We start from the raw sequence: 15,449 nt of genomic DNA on the forward strand, positions 1-15,449 counted from the left end.
CTTTAAGGAGCCTAAAACATAATTCTCGACATCCTCTCTCTGATTAAGTACTTCGACCAGTATAGTCATTATCGCAACATTGACAGGACAAAATATTATACATGCAGTTGTGGTCAGTGTGGTTGCGAATACACGAGAGCTGCTGTGCGCCGTGACGCGCGCCTGGAGAAACAGAGAGGGAGAAAGAGGGAGGTAGTGATACAGAGAGAGAGAGAGATTTCATTTCTCTAAATCAACCAGTCAGTATCCTAAAAACACAAGAAGCGCTGGCGATCTTCAATGAAATCCCTCTTTGCTTCCGCCCTCCAAACTGACTTCGTCTCCGCGCAAACTTCCAGCAACCGTCCAGCATGAGAGGAGACCAACACCATGGATGTGCCACATGAGGCGGACCAGACAAACTGAAGCCCTCGCTCAAAGTTTTTCCCATAGAGACCATTGTGACACTGACTGAACAAACACACAACTTTATGCCTGTTTTTCTGCTTTCCTAATACTTTTTACGCCTCGCCTGCCTGTTGGGATTGCTTGGATTCCGCGGTGTTATATGTTCAGCCGGGGAGACGTGTAGTTTTTCGGGGTGGTCCGCTATAAGGAAGGTGACATGCAGGTTCTCGGTTGGACCATAGTTCTCCTGTGCCAGTGGATCCTACGGAAGGTGAGTTTATTATCATCCTGAGACATAAAAAAAAATGCTCTTAAAAATCCAACCACAGGGGTGTGGGGTGCTGCGCTTGGAGGGAAACACCTGCCCTCTCATTTTAGATGGTCAGTTTCCTCGACCGCTGATAAAAACCATTCACATCAGCTCACATCAGATTCTATCGGAAACAGACGCAGGATATTGTATAGTAGTTTTAAATGTGCCGTATTTCAACTGTATTTGCGGGATATCCCTAATATCTGTTTTCAAAGGAACTTGATTGAAAGTGTGTGTACCTTCACGACATCTGATAATACTTCAAACAAACCGCAAAGGGTGTATTTATTTGACTTCATTGGGTTTTGATAGTTTTATTAAACGGGTGTGCGACTTTCGCTCGATCTCCAAACGCGCAGATTTCTGCTGTCTGAGCATTTCCCCTTTACTCCCAGTTAAGCAGCCCCAACTTATCTATTCATCTATTTGCGCTCGCAGCAACTTCCTCTAATTTTTTCTTCAGAAGTTAAACACGCCCGTAGGCTTGTTTTATTATCTCGGCATCGCTGTGGCATAGAGTTTGTACGCCTAGTTTGGCTCTGATGCTGCTGCAGCAGCTGATTGTGTGTGGGTTAAATGGGTGCGTGCTTGTATGTGCGCGCACACTCGTATCGGCTGTTTGCGTATTATATTAGAGTGTTTTCTTGATTGCTTTACACTGACAGTTATAATATATATAGAAATCCAGGCATAACGCAATACAATACAACATCACACAATAGAAGGCTGTCTGTCCCAGCAGATGGACAACATCTGTATTCAGCCTGTCTTTGGCCTCAGTAAGAAATGAAAGAGAATAAAAACATGACCTTTCACCGTGATCCTTCACTTTTTCCTCTTCCTCACCACTGACTCCTTCATTGTCCTCATCTTCCACCTTTCCACTCTTCTCTCCTCCACTTTCATTATGGATCATCTCTACCCCAGTGATTTTCATAAAAAAATATATACTGCTATATCTTCAAATACAGTTGTGAAATAACATATTTATGTTGACACTGTCAAATCTTGTTGTAGTTTGACTTTTTAAATTTTTGACAAGGCTTAAAATTTAGCCCTGAAAGTGTAAAACAAGTCTTATTAGCAGAGGAACGTCACTTGGTTGGAGTGTAGAGCTGAGGTGGCGGACAGATGGGGAACCTTCACTGATAACAGATTTGCTTGGTGGCCCACAGTCACTGGCATTCTCTCCAAACACAGATTTAAAAAAAAAAAAAAACACACCCTGTTTGCTGCTGGCAGATTGGGGCTAGGTTGTATTGTGACAGGTAATAACACCTACGCTTCTTTTGAAGATTGAATGCAAATCATTCCTGCTGCAAAGTGCTGTGCCTCTTCTGCATTGGGAGTGCAACTCTGGTTCAAGTGTTAGGATCGACTTGGTATTAGATTATATTAGCCATGCTTTTCAGTAATGCGCCATTTGAAATTGTGTTGGCTCGTTTTTGCTTTTCTTTTTTAGAGGAGTCGGGGAGCCTCTGAGTCTTGTTTGTTACACGTAGGGGACACGGTGATTTGACTGACATAATATGACAAGTTACATCCTTGCGAGCACTATTAGCTTGAGGGATTAATAAGTGAGGAGATAAAGGAGGCAGTGAAGAAGTGAAGGCAGGTGAAACATTTTGTAAACAGAGAGGACGGGAAGAGAGGAGTCAGATAAACAGAACAATAGAAATCAGTGGAGAAGAAGGAAGAAAAGGTAGCATTAACCATCTCTCTAACTCAATGTAATGGTCTCTGAACAAAACCCACCCTTAGTGGCCATTTACAGTAACTTAGAGGCCTGTTTAAGTGCATGTGTAAGTGCATAAGTGAGCGTTTGAACGAGAAGACAGGGATGCAGGGAGTTAAAGTGAGAAAGGACGGGAATCTTCTCATGATAATATGTGTATCATTATTATATTTTCTAACTGCATTAAAAATGCTGCATCGAAATGCGAGAAACTCATTTTACATATTATTTTAGAATATGTGTTTTGAAAAATGAATTTGGTTTAACATACTCGGATAAGAGTGGGTTTTCACATTTGTATAAAAACCAAAAGAATGCTGCAATTTTCAAATTTTTTCCACCTCATGCTTTGAAACGATATCTACAGTAACAGCACTACAAAAGAAGAAAAGATGTGTGAAAAGCTCCTTTGCTGTTTTATGCTCCCAGTAGAAACAATAGCATTAGCCGGCATCTCAACCTGACAAAATCCTCTTATCTCCCCCCATAAAACAACTAGCTATATCCCTGAGGGATATTACAGCAACTGAGTCACTTTAATTTCATTATACTGTATATCCTACTTCCTTTGCAATCCGTCGCATATATTCTGCATAGCTTTGCATTTCAGTCCCTGCCCCGATAATATTTTGCATGAAGAATACAACCGAGTGTGTTTCCATGGCTCATGTTCGTACCCACATGTTATGCACTTATATTCTCGCCATAGTGGGGTGAAAACAATTTGAGTCATCAGAAGAGCAGGATCAGATGTTTTTCCATCACGGATTAAACCAGGTGGATGCTGGTTTTCCTCCCACTCGCTGTCTTTTTGTCCATCTGTCCGTCTGTGGAACATCTAAACTGTCAACCACTGGCCTGTAATCTGTGCAAATTATATTCTCTATTCACAAACCGATTAGATATGTAATCTGTTAAAACACGATGACAGAAGCAATCACATTACTGCTATATCTATTGCCTATGAAATTGTTCCCAGAGATCAAAGCATCCTCTAACCTAAAAAAAAAAAAAAAGATGGCACAGATTCATCCAGTGTTTTAATGGATTCTAACATGGTTTGCTTAAGGTTAAGCAACGATCCATTTTTATTTCATTTGTTTTCTCCCCTTTCAACAGCCCTGTGCCCCATTTTTGACAACCCATTACTTTTAAAAATGAGTTATCACTGGCTTGGTGCAGTGAACAGTTCCACCTCAGGCATTGTATTAGCCTTAAGGAGAGGGGAATTTAATTTAAATGTGCGAAGATGTCATATATTTTAGACTAATGTAAAATAAAACATTGTTATGGACGTGTAGATTCTGCTTTGTACAAGCATCTGTCATCACTGTTCACGGTGTGTAGGACCGTTACAAACATAAATGCACTTTTGGGGATTTAATTAAAATGTTCTTTTTGAAATTCAAAGATAAAGTTGAGTATGTATAATAACTGCATCATAATATCACTACTATTCTGCAATTTCTAGATGATCTGGTTATAATAAGGGAGGCAAACAGCAGGCCCAATAAGAAACACTATATGGTGCTAAGATTCAATTACAAACAACATGTGCCCCCTCTGTTTGACGGACAGCTCGACTACACCCGAGCTTCCAAGAAAGGAAGCATTATGTCTGAAATTATTGATAAGGTGATGGTATTATTTTTAAGGCACAGAGGAAGAGAGACCCAGAACATGCTCAGAAGCACTAACAGCAGCTGCTGATGCTCTCTCTGCTGAGCAGGCCTGTTGCGGGTGTTTGGTTCTCTTCCTGTTGGAGCCACCTGTTCTGCTTTGATATGCGGATGTTAAAGGTGTACCTGGGTCAGAGGATCGGCTACTATTCATGCATAGTAAATGCCTTTCATCACTTTTTAATTAATCTCAGTGGTGATTCCAGAATGAATCCTCACCAGTGGTGGAAGTCAGTCGATTCATATCTAAAGTCACAATTAGAAGGATTTTCTTTTGCCCCGTTCGGGACGTTTCTGAGCGTCAACCACTATAAAAAAAAAGTAGCGACCAGATCGTAAGCACGCAGCCAAGAGGAAGCTACGAAAAGGGCGGACAAAAAAAATATAATATAGAGCGAGGCGAAAAATCAAGTGGACAAAGATTATTCCAGAACAAGAATGAATCTGGGGTTGGCTTTCATCCGCTGGCGAGCACCGTAACCCTCGATGAAAGGCCAACTTTGAATGTCAACCGACGAATCCTACTCATTGTGCCTGCACACTATGGATGAATTGAAAACATGCTACTGGTTGTGGACAGGAGTCCTTACCTGAATTTTACAGCATTGAGTGTGTCACTGTAGTCAATGAATTCTCCTTCACAATCTTTCCTCGACTTCTTTACGTTTTCTATCGAGGTCAAGGAAAAGTTTATCTTTTCAGGGTTTTTTTTACGTTTTAGAGGATTAACCACAAAGTCATGATAATTCAACCACCGGGCAACATGATCGTCTGTTCAGATTTTCATGGCCAGAGACGGACATTGCTATCCTCAAAGAAAAAAAGAATGGGCTCTTTTGCCATGCCGACCTCGCTCACCTAATTAATATCTGCATCATAAGAACAATAATGCTGATGTGAGCGATGTTGGTTGGTGCTGTCCACTCAGACTCAAATCAGTGAGCAGAAGGTACAGGTCTATAAGTGCGGCCCTGTGTACAAACACAGTTAAACTCACCACAGTTAAATGATCTATTGGCTCCCTCCACTCACCCTGGTAGTACTATCTCCTGTTATGCACAGTTGCACAGAGGAATGATTGATGTTACTGCTGATTTCCTGCAGTCTGCTACTTTGTTTTTTACATCACCGGGCATTTTTACAGTGCTTTACTTATCTTCTGAGGTATTTGCTCTCATTTTATCCTTTTAGTCTGAGCGGTGCTTCATAGTTATTTCTCAATAAATATTTTTTTTTAAATAGGACGAGGTACTCGCAGTGAGAAAAGACAGGATGTTGTGAAAAATCAAGTTAATTTTTCTGTTTAATTTTACAAAGTAGCCTCCAGCTGTCAGAAGAGTCTTGCTTTGGTTTGGATTGACTTGGTTGTGAATGCCAGATGGTGGGCTTTCACATAACTGCAAATAACATTGGCAATTGGTTGAAGCTTTTATGTTGGAAAGAAAAACATGGAAATCAGAGAAGCAGAAGCAGACAACTTAAATAAAACGCCTCCTCCTGTCCCGTCTGGGCTCTCGTTGTGTTCCAGAAAGCTCAAGTTAAAATAAAATGGTAAACAAAATGACTTTTATATAATAACAATTTATGGCATGATGGCAGTGATCAGATACCACAAAACGTCTTTCCATTTGTTTCTTGTTCGGTGATTTACTAGTACTGGCTGAATTAAAAGTCTCTTTGAGATCAGTGGAATCAAATGTGAGGTTGAGAAAATGCTTTAATCATGCTCGCTGCATATACAACTTGTCACGTGCTGAAAATGGAACATTTATAAAAAGCTGCACAGATTGTGTTTGTGTAGTTGAGAGTTGTGTAGTTACTCTCAATACCACTCCAGGTATACAAAGCATAATCAGAATATCAAAATGTCAAAGTTTGAAGGGGGTTTTTTGGACACCGTATGGGAATGCTAGTATTTTTGCAATCAAGGCTGTCATATCGTGATGTGGTATTAAGTTTGTTTCCTTCAGAAGAGCGTATAAGTCACGCCTCAGTCGAGGAATTTAAAACCAATAAGTAACACTTATTTAAATCTGGGGCGGGGGGGTTGTTTATGTTTTCTTTAAACCCTTCCTATGACTTAGAAAAGATCTGGAGTTAGCAATACTAACTAAAAGACAGTGGTGGTATTTAGATCCTTAACTTTAGTAAAAGCAGCAATACAACAGTGTTAAAAGACAAGTACAAATACTGCACAAAGTGAATGTACAGAAGTATTATCAGCTAACTGTACTTCAAGTATCCAAAGTAAAAGTACTAGTTATGCAGTTTGACAGTGTTACATTATTTCACATTATTGTTACAGATGCATTAATACATACGCAGCATTTTAATGTAGGAGACTCACGAGGACTACTTTATGTACTATTGGGTAGTTCAATCTTAAACTTCATATTTTATAACTTCATCATATGTTTTGGTCTGTTTGTAATATCTTAATCTTAATTAACATTTACAAAGTAACATATAATATAACATGTTATACTATGTTGTAATATAACATAGTAATGTGAAGTGCAAGTACATCAAAATTGTACTTAAGTACAGCACTTAAATTAAATTTACTGAGTTACATTCCACAACTGCCAGAAGAGGCAATCAATGAAGAATTCAAGATGGTGTGATCCACTTCAAACTTTAACATCTTAATAAACAATAATAACCGCTCAGTAGAAGGGAAATTGTTGATTGCCAAATTGATGGCAAACATATCTAAATGAGAATATTCCCATAACTGTCTATCTTTGAATAAAGAGCTACAAATATAAAGTAGTTATTGCTGCCACTGAATAAAGAAACTGTGCACAGGCACAGCAGTATAAGTAAAAGGTTTGTCCATCAGAATTAAACCAACTGGACTCCTGAGTGACATAATTGCTCTGTTTTTCTGAATCATGGCAACGTGCTTAAGAAAGCCATCTTTTCAATGTAGCACTTTATGTAACTACTAGCTTAGTTAAAGGAAAAGGCTGGAAATAAAATGGGAATTTAAGGTGAAAGAGAAAACATTTCAGTTAATTTATTTATTTGAGCCCAGTGGAAACACAGTAAGGGGAGCAGTGTTTCCACAGTCCCTGCAAAGCAGCGTAAACCAAATAACGCAAAATGAAATATCCCTGAAAAATTAGCTTTTGAGCTTCAGTGAAAACACGGCCAGACAGAGAAAGAAGCAGAGCACCGGGCTCCACATAAGACCATGCCAGGCAGTCTCACTGCCAGGCCTGCCTCCACCCCAAGAGGGTCTCACATCTCGTGGCCTGAGCCCCCACCCAGCCTCCAACACGGCTCTCTATGTACCTGCCAGCTTGGGCGGTGGAGGAGGAATTGTTGATGATGGAGATTGTTGGTGGGCTGGGATGATAAAGAGCAAACAGGAAGTCTGTAAGAACTCTGTGTTTCTCATAGTTCTAGTTCGTGTATCATAATGCTTCTCTATCATTTTACCTTGTCGGCCTTCATGCCGACTCAACTTCTGTGTTTCTTCTGTATCCTCAGTTTGCTCTTTTCTCTGCCCAAGTGAAGGAAAGGTGGATGAGGGCCGAGCAGGCAAAGCACATACAGAGGTCCAGGTCAAGATAACCACACCTGATCTGTCTTGAACTGAGCTCTACCCACACCACAGAACGCACACTCACATAGCATTTTAATGCATTCTCGCCCGCCTCAATGGATGGGCTTCCATTATTACAATAGTGCTGTGAATGACTCACCAAGCCTTATGGAACGACGGTAGAAAATTGCTCTCTGAGAGGAGTTGTGGAGGGCAAGAAAAGGGAATACACGAGAAGACGATAACGCCTGAAAAGGAATCAATTTGAAAATATTACTCGTAATCTGTTTGCCGAAAAATATATGGGGCACCGATGTGCATGCATAGAATGGAGCTGTGATAAAATGAATCACACCCGAGCACAGTCATAAATGTACGTATACAACCAAGAAGTAAAATGTAGGAATGCAAGGTATACGAGTACCCGATTGTTCATGTTGTCATGACCAAGGTGTGATAGACGAAGAGCTTATCTATTACACGGCAATTACCATGAAGGTACTACGGCCATGATGGCAGAGGGGAGAAAATGAACACTTAGCTGCAGCCGATAAAGGGACATTACAGCTGGATGTGCCATGGCCCTGTAACGCTGTCTGCTAAGAGGGTACACATCCATCACTGCACCGTGTCCTCCTGAGCAGAGGAGAAGGGCAGGGCAAGCTCCACAACTTCATCCGTCATTTCACTTTTTAAATGTTGACTTTACCTCAGAGTGAGGCAAACTGTTTACAGTACATTGTTTTAAATATGTGAGCTCCTTGATGTTTAGTGCAGGAGTTACTGACTGCAGGCACTGGGGCTGAGCATCTGTCCTTTCCATGGTACATACTCATGGACTGAAATTATCGTTGAATGTCTGTAATCTTGTTTACTGATTTGGATTTGTTTTTTCATAACTGCTTGTTTTTAGCAGGGACAGTAGCATGGCTCTATGGATCTATGTTGGTCCGTCCGGACAAAGATACATGAACAGCTAGTGAATGGATTAGTCTGACATTTTGTTAAAACGTTCATAATCCCAGGAGGATTTCTCCTAATGACTTTGGTGATCCCTTGACTTTGCATCTAACGCCATCATCAAATTGTTTTCAGCATTTTGGTTTATGATCAAATGTCTGCAAACCTTAAAACATCCGCTGAACTTTGTGTCATGTGCTAATTAGCAAATGTTAGCATATTAAAAGGCTAAACTATGATGGTAAACATAGTTAACATTATATCTGCTTAACATCAGCATTTAAGCATTGTCACCGTGAGCATGTCAGCATGCTAACGTTAGCATTTATCTCAAAGCGCCACTAAATACAGCGTCACAGCGCCGCTAGCATGGCTGCACACTCTTTGATCTTGTTAGACAACATTTCATATTTTAGATCCTTTGGAGTCTTCAGAAAAACATGTTAATATTTCATTGAAAATAAATATTGTTTTTGTTATTGTGCAGGCCCTAGTATTAAGTTTCAAGTTAATGTCAAACGAAATACTGAGGCTGTTTTTTTGTTTGTTTTCTTTAGAAATGTTGCCTTTTCAGATTTTAGTTTGCCTGAATGTCCGCTGTGGTTTTGTTGTTGTCGTCCTCTTTTTCATGATTTAATAAATAAAGCAGCAGGGGGAGATTCTGGGTGTAAAGTGGACAGCCCTACTTTGGATTGCTCTACTGGTGTTGCTCCACTTTGAGAGGTCCCCAGTCATCTTCGTGATGTGAGCAGTGTGTTAATCTCTCCCTCTCTCTCTCTCTGTCTCTCTCTGTCTCTCTCTGTCTCTCTCTCTCTGTCTCTCTCTCTCTCTCTCTCTCTCTCTCTCCCTCTCTTTCCCTCTCTCCCTCTCTCAACTGGCTGTGAGGAGCAGAGTTGAGCTTTGGAAATATATCACATCAGAATGGACACTTGGCTCCTGATGATGGGCACTGTGTTTGTTTCATACATACATGATGAGTAGCTCAGCTCTCAGTGGGGGCCACCAGTTATAGTATCACGCGTTGCATAGTCTGAGCTCCCCCTGTGAGAAAACACATACTGTGTTTCATACTTTTGCTATTTGATATAGCAGTGTGTATTCTGATGCGGTCACGTGTGTTTACTGGTGCGAGAGACAGGCATGAGAACTAAACACGACCTCACACTGAGCGCTGAATTGTTTCAGAAAAAAAGAAAAATAACAGGTTCTGTCTGTGTGTTGGTGTGTGGCTGTTTACATGCACAATTTGTAATTACCTCTATATATACAGTAGATCCACGTGTTTGATTCATTTTTATTTTCTTCCTACTGGATGTTTGTGTATGAGTGTAGCGCACATAGTTTAAAGGTATTAGACAGCCTTGGGTTTTCATCTTATGATTAATAGTGACACACCTGGGGGAGATATATATATATAGAATAGGATTTTGTGCATGTAATGAAATATTAAAGTGTAATCCGAGTGACACCAAATATCATAACTCATGGAGCAGACGGCAGAGAACGCTCAGGGTCAGCTCAGTGTGAGGACCCCGCCACAAACGGGACTGTGGAGAAGGGATTAGTTTTTATCATTTTTTTTAATATCTCCAGCATGTCTTCTTATGCATTAATTCAGACATGCATGGATTTGATGGAGAACTAAGGCGAGTGTAAAAAATAAAAGAGACCCTAACCCAGCTAGAATAGTAACCCCTCTAGTAAGCCTCGGTATGCACTGAACCTCAGCATCTTAATAAATAAAAGATCCTGCGGAAATCCCCTGGACATACGAGATTCTCAGGGATTTGATGTTTTTTTTTTTAAAGAACATGGAGGATTTTGAATCCTCTTTACAATAGTCGCACACTACAGCACAGACAGTGACATTTAGATATTATTATATGCAGATATTATATCATATATATATATTATATGTACCTCCATACATGGGATGGGCTACATGGGATGCATTATTGAGATGAAAGCGAGACGATATGCTTTTACAAGCTGTGATTATTTTTCATTATTTGTATTTCTTCCCTTGTGGACTGTTTTCTCACGTCAAACTTACTTTCAATATATTGTTTGCTGGACTCCAGTTTAATGGACAGTGGTCAGAAGATTTCAGGGGAGAAGTGAGCACTCCGCAGGACCATTTGGTCACACATCCCTCGCACCTCTCTCAGTCTATTTCTCTGTCTTTCTCTCTCTCTCGCTGTCTTTCATCTTACACCTCTCTCACCTGCCACCTGCCACCTGCCTGTCAAAACCTTCACAATCGAGCCTCTATCTTTCGCTCCATAGTCCCATTTCTCCTCTTGCATGCTCTTCGCACTTCCTCCTCTCTCCTGCTCCCCCCGCCTTGACACCGGTCATGCCCGGCCCGCAACTACTTTTGTGTCTGATTAAAATGTAGCCCTGGAAGAAATAAGATATGTGAGTAGAATGTCATAGTTTCAGCTTCCAGCTCCTAGTGCTCTGATAGCTTGTGCTGCTGCAGACGAGTTTTGTGTTTTTTTAATTTTTTCCTCTCCTGGTGGTTTTTGGCTCGCGTCACCATGTTGCTCTCTGGGTGTTTCTGGATCAGAACATGGCAGTTCTTGCTGCTGAATTATATAAAATCTCAGCTTGGTTTTTAGTTAATTAGCCCGAGCAATAAAGAAGCAGGGGGGGATGGGGAGATTGATGGCAAGAGGGAATGGAGTGGAGTGTGCGGAGGCGGCGAGGATAGACTTTCCCTCCTTTAACTTGGTCCAAGTTGGCCCAAAAGATGTTGCTGGGGAGGGAGTCTAGGTCAGGGCTACGGAAGGAGAGGACTGCAAAGCAAACTGAACTTACGGCTGTGTGGGCAAAAAGAGGAACATCAGGAAATCGTCTTGCATCTCAGCTGCCCTCACATTGGCCACTTTCATTAAATCTTAGTTTAACGTGTGTTGGGAAACCTTGATCTACATGTTGTTAATGTTATTACAGACTCTGAACAAGGAATTTATATAATGAAGGGCTGTAATCTGTCAGTGAGGAAGTTACTTATCTGTGAGTAGCTTTGTAGAAACAACAAACACATTGTGTTCACTCACCGCAGTCTGACGCGGCTCGCTATGTTTGTTTGGGTTAGAGGCAACATCGGCTGCATTTCACCAAAATGCCTTTGCTGATGATTGAATCCACTTCAAATATTGATATCTTGATCATTTATAACCTGAACTAGAGCTGCAACGATTAGTTGACTAATTGATTAGTCGATCGTCAGAAGAATAATCACCATTTATTGTTGGTTAGTGATTCATTTTTCATGCAAAGATGGCAGAAAAAGGTCGTTTTCAGCCTCTCAAATATGGAGATTTCCTGCGGCTCTCCTCAGTTTATATCATATTAAACTTCTTGGAGTTTTGGACCGACAAAACAAAGACATCATGTTGGACTGGGATAGACATTTTTCACTATTTTCTGACATTTTGAAGACCAAACGATAAATCAAGACAAAGAATTGGCTGATGAATCGATAATGAAAATCGAAAAGTCGCAGCCCTAACCTGAATGGAGGGACACGTTACTCAATTGGCTTTTTTGACGTTTAAACAGTCGGAACTTCATTGAAGATATCTTCAATTTGTAATTCGGCTAGTCAGGATTAAAGTACATATATTTAGGATTCACTTTTCAGAAAATAGTTTTGAAGATAGAGAGTATATAGTTCTTCATGCACCTCAAGGGTTCATTCTTACTGATCATAAAAGCTTTGTGGATATCTTTAGTGTAAATCTGTGGATCTTTAAAATGTTAAAAAGGCTTTCCATACGAGACTATCCTCATCAGGTAAACGACAAGATTGTTTTGTCCCTTCACTGGGTACGAGTAGCTGCTCGAATCTGCTTCAAGACTCTGGTGCTGCCTACCGTGCTGTGAATGGATCAGCCTATTCCTACATCCAGGCCACGGTCAAACCAGACACCCCAGCACGTTCACTGAAAGCTCATCTGTTTCGACTGCACCTCGGCCAATAATACATTGTAAAAAAATATTTTTTTTCTGTATGTTGCACTTGGTTTGGCTAATTTGAAGCTATTGTTCTGCACTTAAATGATTTCACCTATTTGAAGCTAATGTTCTTGCTTGATTCTTGCTGTTGGGAGTTGTATCCTCATGATTGTTTGCACTTATTGTAAGTCGCTTTGGACAAAAGCGTCAGCTAAATGTAATGTAATTTACTGGTGTGCCATTATTTCAATGTAGCTCAAAATAACTTTTCTTTTTAAAACCTTCTGAACTGAACTGGCTGACTAATAACAGCTCTACTATTTTTGAATCAGATCCAGTGGATGAAACTTCAGGTTGCAATGCAAATTCAGAGCCCCTGGCCTTAATAAAGAAAGCTAGAACTGCAGTCTCGGTCACTCATTCTGAGTCACAGCTTGTTCACAGACGCTCATATGCAAAAAAAGAAAAAAAGAAATAGGCTTCTCTCTCTGTGTGTGTCCTGGTTAGAAAACGGCGGATGGAACCAGTTTTCCTGAAGCCCCAGTTCACTCTGCTCACCAGATGTCACCCTCCCCTCGGCAGACACTTGGACCAGACCCCAACCTGCATGTAGCGACATGACCAGTCAGTGACAGTGACATAATGTGGCACCTAGAGAAAGACAGACAGAGACTGAGGGCTGGGAAGTGACAGACAGATGGAGAAACAGACACATATGCTGCACCAGTGAGATGCTGGACGTCTCTCTGCAGACGGCTGTGCTTCTGTATGTTCAGCTGAGGAGAATGTGAACAATGTAATGCAACATAAACAAGGAGGGCATCAGCAGAATCAGTGTAAGCCCCTGAAAGACCAACTGCTGATCAAACTTCTTCCTCTCCTGATGACTTTAGGCAGAGAAGTTGGCAACAGCATAACCTTAAACTCTCAGTGCATGTCTGCTGTAGGGAAATATGTTGCATGAGTGACTGTGTGAAGTTCAACTAACTACAGTTTAGGGATGAAAAGACAGTTGTCGCTTGAGTGAATCAAGTTCATTTGCGAGCTCTGTGATGCATTCGACTCATCCTGTACACACGGCTGGACTTCAGAAGTCTTCTTTCTTTCATTGCCTTTTTTTAAACTAACTTTTCGGTTATTAACCGACGTCCTAATTTCTGATTTTCTGAATTCAAAGTCTGAAAAAATAAAATAAGTATTTTTCAGCTACAGGATACAGATCCGCTCTGTAAATTACGTCCTGTGTGCTATTTGGAGAAAAATACCCCAAAGGGAACTATATATATTTCATATTTTTGGTTCCACGACGGCGTACCCAGTCTGTTTAGACTGTTGCCACTTTGTCTACATAGACGGACTTGTTTTGCATTTGTTTACATTGACTCTCCATTCCCCTGCTGGCTCAGCTGTCAATCAAACACTTAAAGGATGGCTAATGTCTGGATGATGGCTAAAGGAGCGTTTCTGCCTCTTTCTCTTCTGATGATCTAAAATACCTTTTTTATTCCTTTTACTATATTCTTAAATTAGATACTCATTAGCGTCCACAGCTTCGTTACTAGTCCTCCTTGCGTCCATATCTCTCTTTCGTTAACAGATCGAATGTGTTTGAATATCACGTTTTTAATGATTTCTGACTGCAAAATAACTTTGGTCTTAAATCCTCTGGAAACCCAAATCCACAATAACCTTCTAAGTATGTCATTTAGGGTCTCGTGGACATACTAGTAAGCATCTAAAAACGTTTTTACAAATTAGTTAATTTAATTTCAATCCACATTTTAAATATTGTCATTTAAGCTTTTGTAATCTCTCCTGATATTGGGTTAGGGTTAGGGTTAGGGTTAGGGTTAGGGTTAGGGTTAGGTGAATCTATGGCATGTTGCTTAGTCCACCGCTTTGTTTCAGACTGAACCAGCTCAACAACAACTGGATGGATCACCAGGAAATGTTGTGCAGATATCCATGACGCCCAGATGTGTAGTCCTAATGTCTTTGGTTTATCTCCTGACTTCTCCTCTTACATTTTGTTTGTGAACTCTTTCAACCACTCTTTATTTATTGCAATGAAATACAGTACACACGTTCATGTTCCCCTCAATTGTAATCATTTTGGTGTTCTCTTTTAACTTTTTATCTACTCTAGCAAATATAGCATGCTATCAAAAACTAAGACGGCGACAAATGGTTCACATTACACCTGGTAGTAGAGCCTTACAGAGCCGCTGGCGTCTTCTTTAATTCTCCCTTCTGTCTCTCACCACTTCTACCACCTCCTCCTCTGCTCTTCAAGTGTTATCCCAAGTCCTCTTGTTTTCCCAGGTATTCATTTCCTTTACCTTTTTTCTGTCACTCTTTGTGGTCGGATGTTTTCATGTAGTTGAGATAAGGAGGCCAGCGTGATCTCATGTCTTGCTAAATCAGACAGCAGAGTTTTGAGGGGCCGGCGTTGTGTCCTGATGGCCTGCTGAGCCACATAAATCAAACACACGCACACACACACAAGGACAGAGAGAAAGAGATTAAAAAGATATCTGTGAGAGATTGACTACCCTGTTGCCTTGTAAAGTAGAACTGCCAAAAGATTTTTTTCTTTTAACCATACCAGTGTAAATATGTACCTGTGCAGTAGTCTAATATCAAAAATCCTTGTGTAGACCTTGAATGACTAAACGCTTGCTCTGAGTGCGACACACAGCCAGAATTTACGGCGTAGTTTACTATCTGAACATCATTCTTAAGATAGACTTGAGGACTTAACCTTAGAGTAATATCAAAAATGATGCGTCCACAAATTTTGTTCCTACATTATTATGTGCCTCAAGGTTTATCACATCTTACAAAATCTCATCAGGCAAAGCA

The 15,449-nt window shown here is 40.6% G+C and overlaps 1 protein-coding gene across 1 annotated transcript in view; it reads left to right on the forward strand.

Moving 5' to 3' along the window:
- Positions 1 to 255: 255 nt before the first annotated feature.
- Positions 256 to 15,449, forward strand: part of nxph4 (neurexophilin 4) — a 40,334-nt gene continuing 25,140 nt past the window's right edge. Inside the window, exon 1 of the mRNA XM_029432065.1 lies at positions 256 to 658. Coding sequence (XP_029287925.1) covers positions 605 to 658 — 54 coding nt within the window. The 5' untranslated portion in view covers positions 256 to 604. The remainder of the gene's footprint in view (positions 659 to 15,449) is intronic.

Source organism: Cottoperca gobio, chromosome 5 (assembly GCF_900634415.1).
Source record: "Cottoperca gobio chromosome 5, fCotGob3.1, whole genome shotgun sequence".
Lineage (NCBI taxonomy): Eukaryota > Metazoa > Chordata > Actinopteri > Perciformes > Bovichtidae > Cottoperca > Cottoperca gobio.